Here is a 16,790-nt window from a genome sequence, read left to right as displayed (position 1 = left end):
TGGCTGTTATAAAAGATCATGATTTACTTTGATATTAGAGTAAGCTTTAATAAATTGATATGGTTTTATAAAAATAAAACCATGATGCTAACCATAGCTGAGAATAATGAACCATATTTATTCACTGTTCAATAATTTGGAGAGAGTTTGTTTTCTTTCTCTTTTTAGTATCCCCCTCAGTCAGTATCACCTTTTCAAGTGTGGCCAGAGGACATTCACAAAGGAGAAAATCTAAATCCATTTTGAAAATTTATAGGTTTTCTTATCCTCTGGTACGTGTTTACTCCTTCTTCATGGTTGGAAGATACGTATCCTTAACTTGAAAAAAATGTTCAAGGGATCAAGATCAGTAGATTTTGGGGGAGTGTGTTTGTGTGTACACATACACATGGGAAGAGACAACATATAAATGTAATTTTATTTTTCAACTTAGATGTTTCAAAGGGAAAGGTGAATGTGAAGTGCTTATTTTTGCAAGGAATTACTTGCAAATTAATATCTCCAGCCCAGACCTCTTTTGATTTCTAGACTCATTCATTTCATTCAGGCCTCTTCTCAAATGTCATCTCATCAGAGACCACCCATGACCACCCTTACTTTCCAGTTCCTCACCCTCCCTGGTTTCTCTTTTTATACCATGAACCACTGGTTGGCATTTTATCTTTTTATTGGTTTGCCTACGTACTACCCTTCTCTCTTCCTTTTACCTCCCACTGCTAAAATGTAAACTTTATGAGGACCGGGACTTTTTGTATTTAGATTTCTCTCAATTCTCTGGCATGTAGGATAGTGTCTTGCATATAGTAGGTCAAAGTAAATTTTTGTTGATTGAATGAGTGAGTAAACAAATCACTGAGTAGTGAGATGGGAGATATAGTTCAAAAAATAAGATGAAGCGAGAGGCTTTGGAGTTACTTTGATGACTTTCTGTTGACTCAGGATTCCCAAACTCCATTGTGAGTGCCGTGTGGGAGAGTGCTTCCTACTCACTTGTCGCTAATTCTGTGTCTGGGGAGAGGTAGTACTTGTCCTTTTTAATATCTGATTTGACAATCATTGATGGATAGTGAAAATAATAAAAAGAAATAAACCTTATCCTAGCAGGTGAGGCAACATGTGGAAAAACATCTTCCTTGCCTAGGAAAATACTTAAGTGTAATACATCCTCGTGGGAGGATCTGAGTTTAGCAATTAAAATCGAGATCTAATTTCAAGGTATATTTACCTATGGCATGAATACGATGAGCAAAATTGTGGAAGTTTAGATGCTGATTGATTTCTAAGGTGCCTGTTTTACTTTGATTTTGTAAGCCACATTCAGTTGCTCTGAACTTTGTAGTCTCCAGGCTACTTTCCGGCTTTAACAACAAAGTCAGAAAAGTTTAGTCAATTAAAAAGCTGCACCCAAAATAAAAAGTTTTCCTTTTACTTGCACTTAGAGCATAAACCATCTCATTTTTCAAAAATAGGACAACCTTCTCTATTTCCTCAGAATTCCAGCTATTTGGCTAACTCTACTCACTATGTAGTTTAAATGAAATGAATGCCAGTTTTCTTTTTGATATGTTACTAGTGTGGTCAGTATTATTCCTGGGAGTTGATAACTTCCTAGATGACCATTACACTAGCAATGTTAGGAATAGCATAAAATATGTCCGGTAGTGTGCTTTTGCTTTTGAAATTTTTTATCCAGAGAAAACCACATGGAGGTAGAAGCTCCATAAGGATCAAAACCTACCCCAACATACACATATATGCACTTTCATTGATATTTATGTAGAACCTGGCATGAACACTAGAAGGGTCAGGTTCTAATGGTACATAACCTCTCTGAGCCACTATTTTCCCTATCTCTAAAACAGGTCATCAGGGACTTCCCTGGTGGCACAGTGGTTAGGAATCCGCCTGCCAATACAGGGGACAAGGGTTCGATCCCTGGTCCAGGAAGATCACACATGCCACGGAGCAACTGAGCCCACATGCCACAACTACTGAAGCCCGTGCACCTAGGGCCCATGCTCCGCAACAAGAGAAGCCACCGCTATGAGAAGCCCGCGCACCACAATGAAGAGTAGCCCCCGCTTGCCGCAACTAGAGAAAAGCCTGCGTGCAGCAACGAAGACCCCACGCAGCCAAAAATAAATAAATAAAATAAATAAATAAATAAGTAAATAAAACAGGTCATCATGCTTCTTGACAGAGCCGTTGTGAAGATTAGAAGAGGTGATGCATGTAAAACATCTAATACAGCTCCTAGCACACAATAACCCTTCAGTAATTGACAGTTTTTTGGTGTTTTTTTTTTTTACCATTTTCCCTCTGGATAACTAGGGTATTGCCGTTCTCATTTAGTAAAAAATTATGAAAACGGAAATCCTAGTCCCAGCTAGATTTTCTTTTGATTTAAAAAGTTGTTTGATTCAGGCAAAAGAGAAGAACTACCTAGAATGAAATTAGGTTGTGAGATAGAGATGTGGCTTATCTTTAATGGTTTCTTTCTTTATCATTTATTTGTTATTTGATTCATTCATGCATTCACTTATTCATTCATTACCTATTAGTAAGCCAAGCTGCACCTTCTCTTGCCTTTTAAATCTGACTCTGTATGGTCAAATGTACAGGGCTTTATATCTGTAACTTAAACAGTTTGAATTCCAGTAGTATTCAGTTGAACATCTTAATTTTCAAGATGTATCCCTTTGAAAAGATGTCCCATTTAATGTACCATTTTATTAGGACGTTTCTTCTTTGAATTTACAAATTATGATCTCACCTTGGGATTTTTCTTTTTATTCATTTCACTGTCTGGATTGCTCTTCCCCTGTTTATCTAGCTCCTTTTCATCTTTCAGGTCCAGCTCAGACATCATTTATTCCATGCACTCTATCTTAGGTATCACCCCAACTCCCTCCATAGTCATTCCTGTCACATCACCTCATTTTATTTCCTTTTTGCCCCCTATTACCAAGTATAGTTATTTTATTTTGGCTATTTGCATAGTCTTGTTTTCTTTCACTAGAATACAAGTTTCATGCTTCAGGATTTTTTCAGTCTACCAGTAGACTTCAAAAAATTTCTTTTCTCTTTGACTTACCCTGAGTTGGTTTCTGTTGCTTACAGACAAGAAACCTGACTGATATTCGTACCAGAAGTGGTTGCAGGCAACAAACACTCAGAGAAATAGCAGAAATTTGGGATTAGTGTTCTGGTCTAGGAAATGGGGTATTTTTGTTTATTTGTTTAGTGTAGTTTTAATTAACAAACACTTACATGGTTCTTATTACATACTATTTACACCTTTATAGAAATTATTTTATCTAATCCTCAGAATGACTATGAGGTAAGCTTTATTATTAGCTCCCTTTTACAGATAAGGAAACAGGCACATAAAGGTTAAACAACTTGCCCAAGGATGCAGAGCTAGTGAGTAGCTATTTCATTTCAGTTGGTATTGAAGGCAGGGAAAATTCTAGTATGATTCAGGAATTGAAGTCTGGTAATCCATGGGATGCAGCTTTGAAGAACTAATGAAACCATTACCTATAATTAACTTTGAATATGCTGTGTACTCAGGGCCAGCTTTAGGGTCATGTTGCCACTGCTGCAGAAAAATGAAGGAGTTCAGTGTCTACTGGATTGAGTGGACAACTTGAAGAAAGAAAATACAAGCTCTGAATTTGTATTTTCAGCTAAAGATGCAGACTAAAACTTATAGACATTATATAATTGAGCTCACATAATTTCTTATATCTATCAGCCTTAGGGCTGAGATCGTTCTTAGCACTAAATTCAGCCCATGAACATTAAACATTTAAAAATTAAACATTATTTCCAGGTTTCCTATTTGAGAGATAATCTATTGATCAGTTATCCCAAATTACCCTTCATGAAGTTTCTTCAAGGAAAGATTCTGCTCCTGAGTGGTGCTGTGGCAGTCCAAAGGAAAGATGAGGGTTTGAGGGGAGGAATATTTGTTTGGGTGGGTGTTTTATAATTAGAATTATATAATATAAAACATGTGCTATATATTCTATTTTAATTTCTACTTTAAGACTCATATAAATGCTTTCTTTGTAAGTTGATTGGCTCTTAAAATGGTCATGCTTAATGTTGAAAGTTAGGAAATCATATTTTTAAGAAGCATTTTGGAGAATATACTACCCTTTCCAATTCTGGGGGTGGGATAAGAAGGAATCATCGTATTTTTGTGAGAGCTCTCTGTCCCCTCCTCTGCTCTCCAAGTACAGACACAGCCATCCCCGTATTTTTCCTAGAGTCTCCTACTCTGTTGGTAGGATTAGCCAGAAACAATTTAGTCCCACATTCCAAAATATGATGTGTTACAGCACGGGTCAGCCAACTGCATCCTATAGGCCAAATCCAGCCTTTTGGTGTGTTTTTATATGGCCCTGAGTGAAGAAAGATTCTTAAAAAATGAATCTCCAACAGTATAAAGCCTGCAAAGCCTAAAGTATTTACTCTCTAGCTTTTTTACAGAAAAGTTTGCTGACCTCTCTGTTTCACCATACTTGTGCAGCCTACAGAACAGTCAAGGACGCTGCCCCTGTATAGGTTACCTGATCAAGAGTTTCTCCTTAGGGAATTGATTATATAGCCTTCTCTTTTGTTGTTTGTAGTTTAACTAGAATTTAAACATGTCTGGTAAGAATCTCCTAATTATTCATTGTTCCTTTTTGTTTACCTCTTAATTACAAAATAGCAATAGCTTTTCTGTTTCAGCTGAAACTGCTGTGTAACAAATCATCCCCACACAGTGGCTTAAACTAACAAGCATATGTTATTTCTCATGAGTCAGGGGGTCACCTGGGGGATTAGTTGATTTAATCTGACCTAAGCTGGGAGTGGCTCTGCTCTGTGTATTTCTCATCTTCCTTCTGGTATCAGCCTGGGCAAGTCCTTCTCATGGTGATGGCAGAAGTTTAAGGGAGTAAGTTGAAACACAGCAAGGCCTCTTGATGACTTGCATGGGACTGGCATATACTGTCACTCTGAACTCATTCTGTTGGCCAAAGCAAATCACATGACTGGATGCCCAAAGAGTGAGAACTGTACCCTATCCTCAGTGGGAGAATATTGGAAAGTTACCTGGCAAAGGTTGCGAAAATTTGGAGCTAATAATTCAGTCTGTCATAGTTTGGTTTATTTCAGGATATGCTCTGCAACCAGCATTGGGAGCTGGGTTACAACTCAGATATTTTAACTCATCCTGCTGTTATATGCATCAAAGATTTGGACAGCAAGGAATCATTCCTCAGAAGTCATTCTGAGTATAGGTGTCAGGAGCACAAGGACCCTAAGTTTCTTCAACTTAGCTAGTATGTATTTAGTGTCTTTTTTGTGCCTAACACCATATTAACTTCTGGGGCTTAAGGAGCTTTAGGTCTAACAGTGAAAACAGACCATGGACAGGACTTAAAAGGTGTTGTGATAGTTCAGTAACAGAAGTTTTTACTAGATATAAAGATAGCAGCAGAAGAGAGGGGTAATCAACTCTGCTTTATGAAAAGGCATAGAAAGCTTTGTTGAGAAGGAGATTAAATTTTGAGTGTTAGACAAATCCACAGTCCTTACAGAACAAGTTCAGGTAGAAAAGTATTTTTTGTAGGAAATATTACAGCAATCTGTTAACTGTTGGAAATTAATTATAGTTAAAATCTCTTGTTTATGCTCGGATAATAGAAAAGTCTCTGAGAGCCAATGAATAACTTTGTATTTACCACCTTCTTGCATTATTTACTGCAGTAGTTTTCAAACTTTGGCCTGCCTCAGAATCACCTGGAAGACTTGTTAAAACACTGATTGCTGGATTCCACTCCCAGAGTTTCTTATTCAGTAGGTCTGGAATAGGGTCAGAGAATTTGCATTTCTAACATGTTCCCAGATGATGCTGGTGGGGCTGGTCCAGGGACAACACTTTGAGAACTATTGCTTTATTGAATCTTTCCTATGTATCTGGCACTCTGCGATGTGGTGAGTATATAAAGGTAAAAAGAAAACATCCCTGCCCTCAGATTGCTCGTGGTAGGGTGGCTGGGACAAAGAAGTGAATGTGTAATGACAGTGCAGTGGAATGGATGCTGAGATGCATGGAAGTACAGTTTGCTGTGGAAATACACCAGAGGGACACTAACTCAGACTGAGGCTGCAGGCTGCACGTGTGTGTAACACACAAAAAATCCTTTCACCCTGAGCTGAGTTTTTAAAAAAATCAGAAAGTAATAACAAATAGAGAAATGACCGTGAGTCATGCTTTGCGTGAGGTTCGTAAATGGAGTCGTCTTCGAAGTTGCCTTTAAGAAATTTCTGATCAAAATTTTTTAGACAAGCTTCTGGTGGTGCAGGTGGGACAATGTATGTCTGAATTAGTTACCTTGCAAATAAAAATTATCCCCTTCTTTTGCTAATTTGTTCTACTCATCTTCAGCTATTGTTAAGATGCCAGTTAGATAAAGATGTTACATTCTATGTTTTCACAAAAAGAGCGAGAAATTTTATTTATGTCAGAATGCAGACAAAACTAGACAAGAGTAGGAACAATCAGAGGTGGGGAAACAGGGTTCCTTAGGCAGCTTTACCCGGGACTTGAGGTGCTGAGCCTGCAGCGGAACAGTCAGCTACTCAGTGCGATTGTGGGCTAGCATGAGACTAGGAGACAGAGTGACATCTCTGCCTTGAGAAGGGCACTGGGGAGGAATGCAGTGGATATTAGGTCATGGATTCAGGCGGGGCTATAGATAGCTCCTGCTTGGGCATGGTGAGGTGGGTGAGGGGACTGGGCAGGAATTGATTAGAGGTGTACCTACGGTGGGAAGCTGCTAGGTCAACTGGCCAAGTTATATGCCCAGCCAATGAAAGAGTGAACCTGACAAGTACTTGGGCTGGTTTAGAGAAACAGAGCTATACTCATGAGGTTGTTTGTCTTGGCATTGAAGACGTTCTGCCATTTTAATGAAGCAATCTTGGATTGTGTTGTCCTCTCAACCCACAGGGGTAACACCCTTTCAGGAGTAATGGTCTTTGGGGCTCCTGGCTATCTAACCACTTGTATTTGTTTTAAACCAAAAGCATATACCTAAAGCTATGCAGAACATTTCATTTTAAATGGTTGTATTCCCACTGGCCAAAGGAGCTAAAGTCAAGTAGAAATTATGAACAGAATGCTCAAAATGCTTTAAAATCGTGTAGTACAATCTATTTTCATTGGAGATGAATTACTGATGAAAATTGTTTGTAGTTTTTTAAACTATCCTTTTATAATGTAGTTTAATTAACCGTGAAACCTTGTAACCTTTTTCTCAGCATACATCTGTGGATGGATATACTGAGCCCCATATCCAGCCGACCAAATCAAGTAGCAGACAGAACATCCCTCGGTGTAGAAACTCCATTACGTCAGCAACAGACGAACAGCCTCACATTGGAAATTACCGTTTACAAAAAACAATAGGAAAGGGAAATTTTGCCAAAGTGAAATTGGCAAGACATGTTCTAACTAGTAGAGAGGTAAGTTTTCATGATTCCTTTTAATATTTACTTATACCTCTCCAGAGTCTAGTTACAAAAGCTTTCCTACAGCTGATTCTGGGAATAAGTAACAGTTGCAATATGGTAAACACTGGGATATGTGTGAATGGAATGTATGTAGATAGAGTTATCTATACATGGCACAGAAGAATTGTCCTTATGTATTAGCATCTCATAAATCAGATGTGCTGCAGATGAGGTTTTCTCAGACTTCTGTCTTTCATTATATGGCTTCTGTAAAAATTTCTGATTTTTACCCGACCCCACGAACCGGGCTAGGATAACTTCTTATTAATTACTGCTTAAGCTGTAGTGAATACAGGAGCAGGAAATGAGGTTGTACATGTGAAACTTATATAGTGTTATAAACCACTGTTACCTCCATAAAAATTTTTTTAAATTACTGCTTGAGGTAAATTAGGTATAAATGTGTAGAAAGTCACCCACTAATTTTTATCCATTTAGAAACCACATTGAGCAAGGGTTATACAGATGTTCTTCTCAGATAATAAGAGAATCGGGTTTCTAAAATCCCATGTGTTTCAAATCAGATGTATTTATATAGCAAAATTTGTTTTTAAAATAATAATTAAGATATTTAATAATTTATATAATAAAGACTAAAAATAGTTAAACATCTAACATTCTATATTATATAATGTTTACTGGATCCAGTTAGGACATTATGAAAAATCTGTCATAAAATGTTTTTGTTAAGTTTCCATTTTGTTCTATACATAATATTATTGTCACTTATGGTTAAATTTAGTCCTCTCTCTCCATTTTGACCCTAGGAGCTGTTGGGACACAGGATGTATTAGACAGAGACTTAAGAGGACATTTAAATCCGTTTTGTTAGTTTGCTGTATGGAAGTTTGGGTGTCCAATCTCTCTACCCACATAATACTTAACTTACTAAAAGTTTATAAGCCTCTCCCCTCTGATAATTGTAACTTATCAAGATCATGAGTAAAAGATGAAGATACAGATGATTTTTACTTTAAAAGGGGAAACCTGGAATAACTTTAACAAAGGTGTAATTTCATTGACTAAGAATCAAATAGGTTAAAGACTTGGGTCAATAGAATATATTCTAAGGCTGCCTAATTATCAAAACTTTACCATCCAATTATGTGAACACCAAATATAGCTAAATTATATCTAGTTAGGAATGAAACAAAAGATGTTTTCCTTATAAATTTTATTCATTAAGATATGTATTCTCAAATATATTTTAATGATTCTCTTTTTCTTAGGTTGCTGTGAAAATAATAGACAAAACTCAGCTAAATCCTACCAGTCTACAAAAGGTATTTAATTATTTTAATAGTAAGTAATTAGAATACAAGTTAATTAAAATATGATACTCTGTAAAGTCAGTTATTTTAAATTTCCTCTTAGGTACAATACTACATTTCATCAATATATGAAGAAAATATTTGATATAAAACATAATATTTACATTTAATAATATTTTAAAAATGTTTATCAAGTGTTTGTTTGAAAAATGTCTGCTACTCAAATGCATGTACCATATCAGAGGAACTTATGTCTTTTAATTCAGTAGAATAAAATTTTTCATATCAAATATTTTGAAGTAGTAAGGATTCTGCTTTGTTAAAAATCAACTCGTGAGATTCTGTTGTCCATAGGTGGGTTTCCTTTTATTGCTTCACTTGCTTTTCTTCCTTCTTCCACAAGAACTAGTCTTTCAGCTAACTTACAATAAAAGATACGACCATTTCTTCAAAGGATGAAAATATAAAGCAGGAGAGGGACCAAAAAAAGCAGTTAGGATGGGAATTGACCTGGTAAAGCTGTTTCATGTTGCTTCATTAGTTATTTATGTGGGAAAATTTTCTCAGATTTTTTAAATGAAGATTAAAAATGAAGCAAATATTTTAACATTTATGTCATATGTTTGTATATAGCTCACTATATAATATTTATGTATAATATATATATATATAAAGTACATTATGATTTTTATTAGAATATAATGGGATCGTGGTCACATATGTAAGTGTGATGTAAATAACTTTGGATTTCTAAAACAGGATTTTATAAGAAAATTTTAGTATAGTATGTTTAACTACACCTGCTGTGATTTTACCATTAAATTAAAAATTTGGGTCCGTGATATCAAGACTTTCCACTTGTCTCAGTGCCAGATAACTCAGTTTATTTTATATATTTCTACTTAGAGATCTGTCTTTGTACTTACTGAGATTCCTTTTAAATTTGGCAACCAATATAATTTTTCGTAGCATTCGTATTTCTCATCTGTGAGAACATGAAAGGTTTGCTGGATTTTTTTTCTCTATGAGTGTGAGATAATATACTTTATTGGATGTTTTTTGGGAGAAACTTCCAGCACCCATCTTTCAGCTAATCATGATTTAGTGGTATGCGTTATAAAAAGGCATCCTCCCTGGGCAGACGAGTTATCCAAAGGTGCTGTGTTTTCCTGGACTAGAGCCACAGTGGGGCAAGTTTTTGCCTGCCCTTCTCCTGGAAACCCTTTTACAGTGCACAGGCTGCATACCAGCCCAGTGGCCCTGTCCATGGCCCACCTAGCCTTGTCACTTTTCCTAGGCTAATCTGTGGGTTACTCTGGTAAATTAAGTGATTTTAAGTGACATTTAGAACTAGTCCAGGCCCGTTGTGCTCGTTGGAGGCACAGTAATTTGACCCCCGCTCTGTCTTTCCCAGGGGGGACCAGAGAAGGTTGTAGAACCAAAGTCACACTTATTGAAACATGCGGACATGCAGACATGAAGGTGGACTGTTATTCAGATAAAAAATATACTTGTTGATGTAATTTCTATTATAAATTCTGCTAATCTTGCTGATAAATTGTTGCTTTTCCAAACAAGCATATAAAAAATGATGGCAATTTTGTTTTCTTTAATCTGTAAAAATAAAAGCAAAGGAAAGATTGAAATTTGCTAAATGTAGCCAGTACACTGTGTGCATTTTGTTGTTTTCAAAATAATTTTTGTGTTCATAGATTCGCTTTTTGTTAAAAAGTTTGGAAAAAAAACAGATCGAGGCTTGCTTAGTTTTCGTGCATTGTAGAACGTTCAACATTTGGCCTTACCCATTGAATGCTGGGAGCATCTCCCAGTCAGTCATATCTAAAAAATAAAAATGTAAAAAAACGGAATTAAAAGTAATCATGTTTTTTTCCTTAGCATTGACAGTCAAGTCCTATAGGTAAAAAATAGCACAATGGCTCTCCGTGTCTTAGGTGTGCTTGTTAAAAAGGAGATAATGACAGCACATACGTTTACAGTAAGGATTCATTTTAATCTCATCTCAGCCCAAAAGTGTTTGGTTAAAACTTGTTCTGGACTTGGTCTGAATTTAAGCTGGTTCCCCTCCTTTACTCTCTTTTGTGTATAGCATATTTATAGGAAATATTACTTTCCTTTGTCAACATCAATGGTAGATAAAAGTAATCTAAATTTGATACCCCAACTGTTCCAAACTTCTAAAATATAAAGTTCTTAAAAACAGTTTGGTCTTTGGAATTGTTAAGCATCTTTGGCTTCAACATTGTTCACGTAATATGCTCATATTATTTGTATTACATATTTTAAATTAATGGAATCCAATTTAATAAGTTTTCATAGTTTAAGAGCTATTTGACATACATGCTATATTTCCTTCTTCCTCTTTGGAGCATGACTCCCACCTCATACATTAGTGGTTTTTTAGACTAGGGTCTATGAACTATACTCGTGATTCTTGGGTATCTTTTAAGCAACCTGTTACTGTTGGAGGAAAAGCAGAATGATGAAGCAATTTTATTCATAGTTCACATACTTGAAATGTAAGATTAGTTATCGTTTCCTCTGAAATTCCACCAAGTTTGAAACTTGGACACGTTAGTTTATACACAGATGACAGAGTTTGTGTTAGCTTGTCTCAGATCGCAGTCACCAGGGTGCAGTTTATCTGTCTTCTGTGTATTGCTTGTTAATTTACATTTTCTATTGTTTTACTGTGTTGCATTGTATTTTGAATTCACAAAAATAGCACGGTGGTTCAGAAGTGATTTGCTGAATAGTAAAACCTGTAATGAAAACAGAAACAAGACTACTACAACTCATTAAATAATAAAGAGGAGTTCTGCATCCCAGTTATAAAGAATGAAAATCCTTGTGACAGTGATTTTGCACAAGCAGGGCAAGTGTAAAAAAATTTCAATAACCAACATCTGAAAATTAGGCTTAAGTGAATGATCCATTTACTGCTAGTGTCTAGTGTGTTACCTGTTGTGTAAAACATTGTCAAATGGTGACCTAAGCCATTTATACTTTAGTGAGTTTTCAGATAAAGCCCAGAGACCTCTCTGGTAAGCTAGTTAAGTTTTCCAGAACATCTGCAATATAATCTTTATCGTGTTGATGAATTTGGTCACTAAAGGTAGAGCAGAGGACAGAACCATAGAAGCAATTCAGAATTACATTTCTTTCAGCAAATTATCAAGAAACCAAGCTTGTAAAAGAAATCGTATAATTATTGGCAAATATTTTTGATCAAGGAGAAAGCAGAAGCTTCTTGGCAATATTCCTTAACAAATCTCTCTGTTGGACATAGGTTGAAATACCAGTTACTCTCACATATGTGTGCTTGATAGCATATTTCACTTTGTAGCTGCACAAAACCACTTACGTGCTGAGTACTTCTTCCATACAGTTCTTTTTATGTGTGTGGATCATTTGAAGGAAAAGTCTTGGCCAATTCTTTTGTGGATCAGTGAAAACCTAAGTGAAAAGAGAAGGGTTAGCATTTAGTGAGCTGGGTTGTAGACTGCAGAAGTTGTCTTTGAATCATTACTGAATTTTTTATATATATACTGCAAGGAATGATACTGCTGTGTGAATAGATAAGTTCATACCTAATGCCCAGTCACTCATTGCTTCATTTTCCATGACATCTGCGGTCAGTAACATAACCTCTGATCTTGATTTGGTTTTAAAGGAATACTGAAAACAGGGACTATCATAAAATCTTGGCTATTGAAAGATGTCTCTTTAGCATACAGTGTGAAGAATTGGTGGGAAGTATATCTTTCACCCTGAAATACAATGGATTTGAGGGAGAAGTTGTTCAAACAAGTTTCTTTTAAAAGGTGATATCAATAATGTTAATGTCTAGCTAAAATATCAACAGTTTAAATGTTGAAGATAAGATAACCAAATTTTCTGGAAAGACCAAACTGTATTTCAAGCAGTTCACTGACCAAAAATCTGACTTTTCTAAACCCTGTTTTAGCCCTCATTAGTTATTGGACAAAGGGTTCAGTGACATATTGTTGGGCAAGTTTAACATACAAATGTTACATCCAAATATGAAGAATACCTTCCAACGCAAGCATATCCAAAGAGTATATTAAGAACCCATTGCTATTACCCCTCAAATTGCAACTTCCAGTCTTCTAACCTTTTAGTGTGATTAGATCAGCAGCCTAGAATTTGTCTTGAGAGCTGTGCATAGTCTGCTTGGAGAAATGCTTTTGTAAGGTTGGATCCAGTAATTAATCTGAGTGCCTCTGACGCATCACCCAATGCTTTGTTCCTTCCCCCAATCAATGATTGTGACTTAGGATTTTTTAAATTTAATACAAATAAAAAGTAAAAAAAAAAAAGTAAAACTAGAAATGGAAACTGTCTTGTGGTTCAAGCTACACGTCATGGAGCCCAATACGTGTGTTCATTAATTAATTCTTAATCTAACAAGTATTTATTGAAAGAAGATTATATTTCTCCTTACGTTTTCCTCTGCATTTTTGGCTCCTCCTTTTCTGTTTCCTTTAAGTGGACTCATTGTCCTCTTTGTGGGCCACTCAGTGTTGGAGTTTCACAAGACACGGTCCTAGGACTTCTCTTTCTGTATTCTCTTCCTAGGCTGTCTCAAAGGTAACTCTGGTTTAAATTATCACCGGTAGGCAAACTCACAAATTTATATCTTCAGCTCAGACCTCCCCTATGTTTGCTTGTAATCCCTCAAAGATAACCCAAACTTATTATGTCCAAAACTGAACTCACGATCTCCACCCCACCTGCTTGGTACATTGCCCACCTAGTGCTCTTCCAGTGTCCTCTCTCAGTGAATGACACTGTCCCCAAGTTGTGCAAGTCAGAAACCTCAGAGTTATCCTTGACTCCTCCCTCTCCTTCCTTCTCACCATCTAATCTGACCTTGAGTTGTGCTGATTTTATTTCTTACATATCTTTTGAGAATGTTTGCTTTTGTCTTTTTCCGTCATGATCCTCTAGACAGCACTACTATTATCTCTCCCTTGGACTGCCCCAGTAGCCTTCTAACCCGTCTTTCTGCACTTTGCATCCCTACACACACACACACACACACACACACACACACACACACGGATGCACACACACAGAGTTTAAAAAGTCATCAAGGGGCTTCCCTGGTGGCGCAGTGGTTAAGAATCTGCCTGCCAATGCAGGGGACACGGGTTCGAGCCCTGGTCTGGGAAGATCCCACATGCCGCGGAGCAACTAAGCCCGTGAGCCACAACTACTGAGCCTGCGCGTCTGGAGCCTGTGCTCTGCAACAAGAGAGGCCGCGATAATGAGAGGCCCGCGCACCGCGATGAAGAGTGGGCCCCGCTTGCCGCAACTGGAGAAAGCCCTCGCACAGAAACGAAGACCCAACGCAGCCAAAAATAAAATAAATAAATAAATAAATTAAAAAAAAAAAAAAAAGTCATCAAGGATGCAAAATATGTCTGATTATGTCATCCTTCTATTTAAGCTTTTAGGTGGCTTTCCCTTTTTTTTTGTAGTCTAGAAATCAAATTCATTAACATGGTGTACAGGCCCTACTTTCTTCTTCTACCCCATGGTCCACCAACTCTCCCCAGCTTCTCCCTGCTCTCTTCATCCCCTACTACTCCAACTTCACTGACTTTCTTTCAACTGCTCCTATTCCTACTCTTTATTCTAGCTACCAGGTCTTTGCAGCTTTTCATCCCACCCTATGCATAATCCTTTATCACTCCCTCTTCACGTAATTCTTACTCATTTCTCACATTTCAGCCTTAGGGTCATTTCTTCAGGGAAAGCTTCCTGTCTCAACAATAGTGTTAAATCCCCCTGCCCTTCTTAAAATTAAGCACTCATAACCAAGAATTATTTATAAACAATCTTCATAAACAATCACTTTAGTTTTTATTTGTTTTGGTTTGAGTAGTACTGTTTGGATTTTGCTTTTTTTTTTTTTTTTTTTTTGACTGCATCACATGGCATGCAGGATCTTAGTTCCCCTACCAGGGGTCGAACCTGTGTCCCCTGAAGTGGAAGCACGGATTCTTAACCTCAGATTGCCAGGGAAGTCCCTGCATTTTGCTTTTGATTCTTGTATTCTGGCTCTGACTCTGAAGACCTGTTTTAATTGCTTGGTCTTTTTTGTCTGTAAAGCATACATCTATTTCTGTATTCTCAAGAAAGTATATAATATTTTCTGAAATAGATACGGAAGAATTTTCTCTTGGAAATGGAGGAAGCTAGAAATCTTTAAATCACCTATAAATTTTAGACTAACTGTCTGGCTGTTTTAAAAATCATATTCGCATTTAGTTATTTTGAGTCATACTCCTGTTTTTTCTAAGTTCAGTTTGTTGATACAGTACACTAGTCTATTTTTAATTTTTGGATGGAGACTTCAAAACATCTTTCCCATTTAAAAAAACTTGCTTTCTCATGATATTTATTTATTGGACTAAAAGTTTCATTTCTAATCATTTTTTTTTACAAGATAAAATTCTACAGATGCAGTTGAAGTCCTGTGTGTCATTTCTTTGTTCTATTCTTATATTTTTCTACCTAGAAATAACTACTATTCTGAATTTGGTCTTATTCCCAATTATTTTTTTTTAAAAAATTTCACATGTGTATCTGTACATGAAATACTATGTATTATTTATTTTTAAACTTTCTATTCTTCTGCAACTTGCTTTTTTCCATTTAGCATTGTCTTACAGTTTTATTCATGTTAGTCTATATAGTCTAGTTCATTTATTTTCACTGTTATTATATGTCATTGTACAAATAAGCCACAGTTTACCCATTTTCTTATTAATAGATATCTACTACAGTTAGTTCATTTCTGTTAGATTATATTTAGATTGTTCCTGTTGTTTTAGTGTTTCTTTTTTTTTTCCAGTTAGCTTTTTGTTTTTGCTATTACAGACATTGCTGCAATGATTCTTATTATGTATATCTTTTCGTGAAGATGTATAGAAGAGTATATCTCTCCAAGTAGAATAAGGTTGAAGGGCATGTATATCCTCAACTGCATTAAATAATGTCAAATTGCTCTTCAAAGTGGCTGCACCAATTTCTACTTCTGCTAACATTGTATGCGATTTACTTTTGCTTCACATTCTTGTCAGCACTTTATATTATCAGATTTCTTAACTTTTGCCAACCTTATAGAAGCAAAATGGTATCTTGTTTTAATTTCCATGATTTCTTTATAGTGAGATTGGACATCTTTTCAAATTTAATCTATTTTATGTTTAGTATCTTCTCTCTGAAATTATTTGATTTGGTATCTCAAACAATTTTATTTACTTAGCACCAACTTGAGCCCAAAGTTGTACATGGCCTTGGGAAAGACTCTAGTACTATAAACTTGGTACCAGTTCATAAGAAATAAGAATCTTATAATTCATGTACGAAGACAAATTTTGGCAAAGTGGCACAGCCTATTATTTTGCAATGAATAACTGACTATAAGTTGTCAAGTTTGGAAGTAATACTAAACAATCATTTTATTTTTTTAGTTAGAAATCATCAATATATACTAATTTAATGATGTTCAGATTTCTTTTTCTGAACTACTGTTTCATGGGAAGAACTTAAGAAATTAGCCTAAGTTGTTATACTGGTACTAACAATAACTTTATAAAATATTTTGGTGTCCCAATACGATGTCTCAAGTAAAAGAGGAGTGAAATGGTGATCCTAGAAATTAAAAAGCTGCGAGTTTAATCTATAGGATTCTGTTAATATAGCTCCATGACTGGCGTCTCCGAGACAAAGTCTAGACAAGGTCCTAACTATCTCTTGGAGCTGAAGGTCACCTGCAGGGTACAGCACAGGACCCACACTCCACATTAATAGGCCAGTAAACTGCTGTCAGAGATATAGGTCGAATTTTTACAGAGTTTACGGTGAAGGCAGAGAAGACCTTCTGCCCCTCCTCAA

At 36.2% G+C, this 16,790-nt stretch overlaps 1 protein-coding gene across 5 annotated transcripts in view; it reads left to right on the top strand.

The window, feature by feature from the left end:
• MARK1 (microtubule affinity regulating kinase 1) overlaps positions 1–16,790 on the top strand; it is a 146,245-nt gene that overhangs the window by 71,284 nt on the left and 58,171 nt on the right. For all 5 annotated transcript variants that reach the window (XM_057558467.1, XM_057558460.1, XM_007172063.3 and 2 more), the window contains 2 exons: positions 7,321–7,524; positions 8,802–8,855. In XM_057558467.1, the coding sequence (XP_057414450.1) occupies positions 7,321–7,524; positions 8,802–8,855 (258 nt within the window). The remainder of the gene's footprint in view (positions 1–7,320; positions 7,525–8,801; positions 8,856–16,790) is intronic.

Source organism: Balaenoptera acutorostrata, chromosome 1, assembly GCF_949987535.1.
Source record: "Balaenoptera acutorostrata chromosome 1, mBalAcu1.1, whole genome shotgun sequence".
Classification (NCBI taxonomy): Eukaryota; Metazoa; Chordata; class Mammalia; order Artiodactyla; family Balaenopteridae; genus Balaenoptera; species Balaenoptera acutorostrata.
This window is presented reverse-complemented; position numbering and strand designations above follow the sequence as displayed.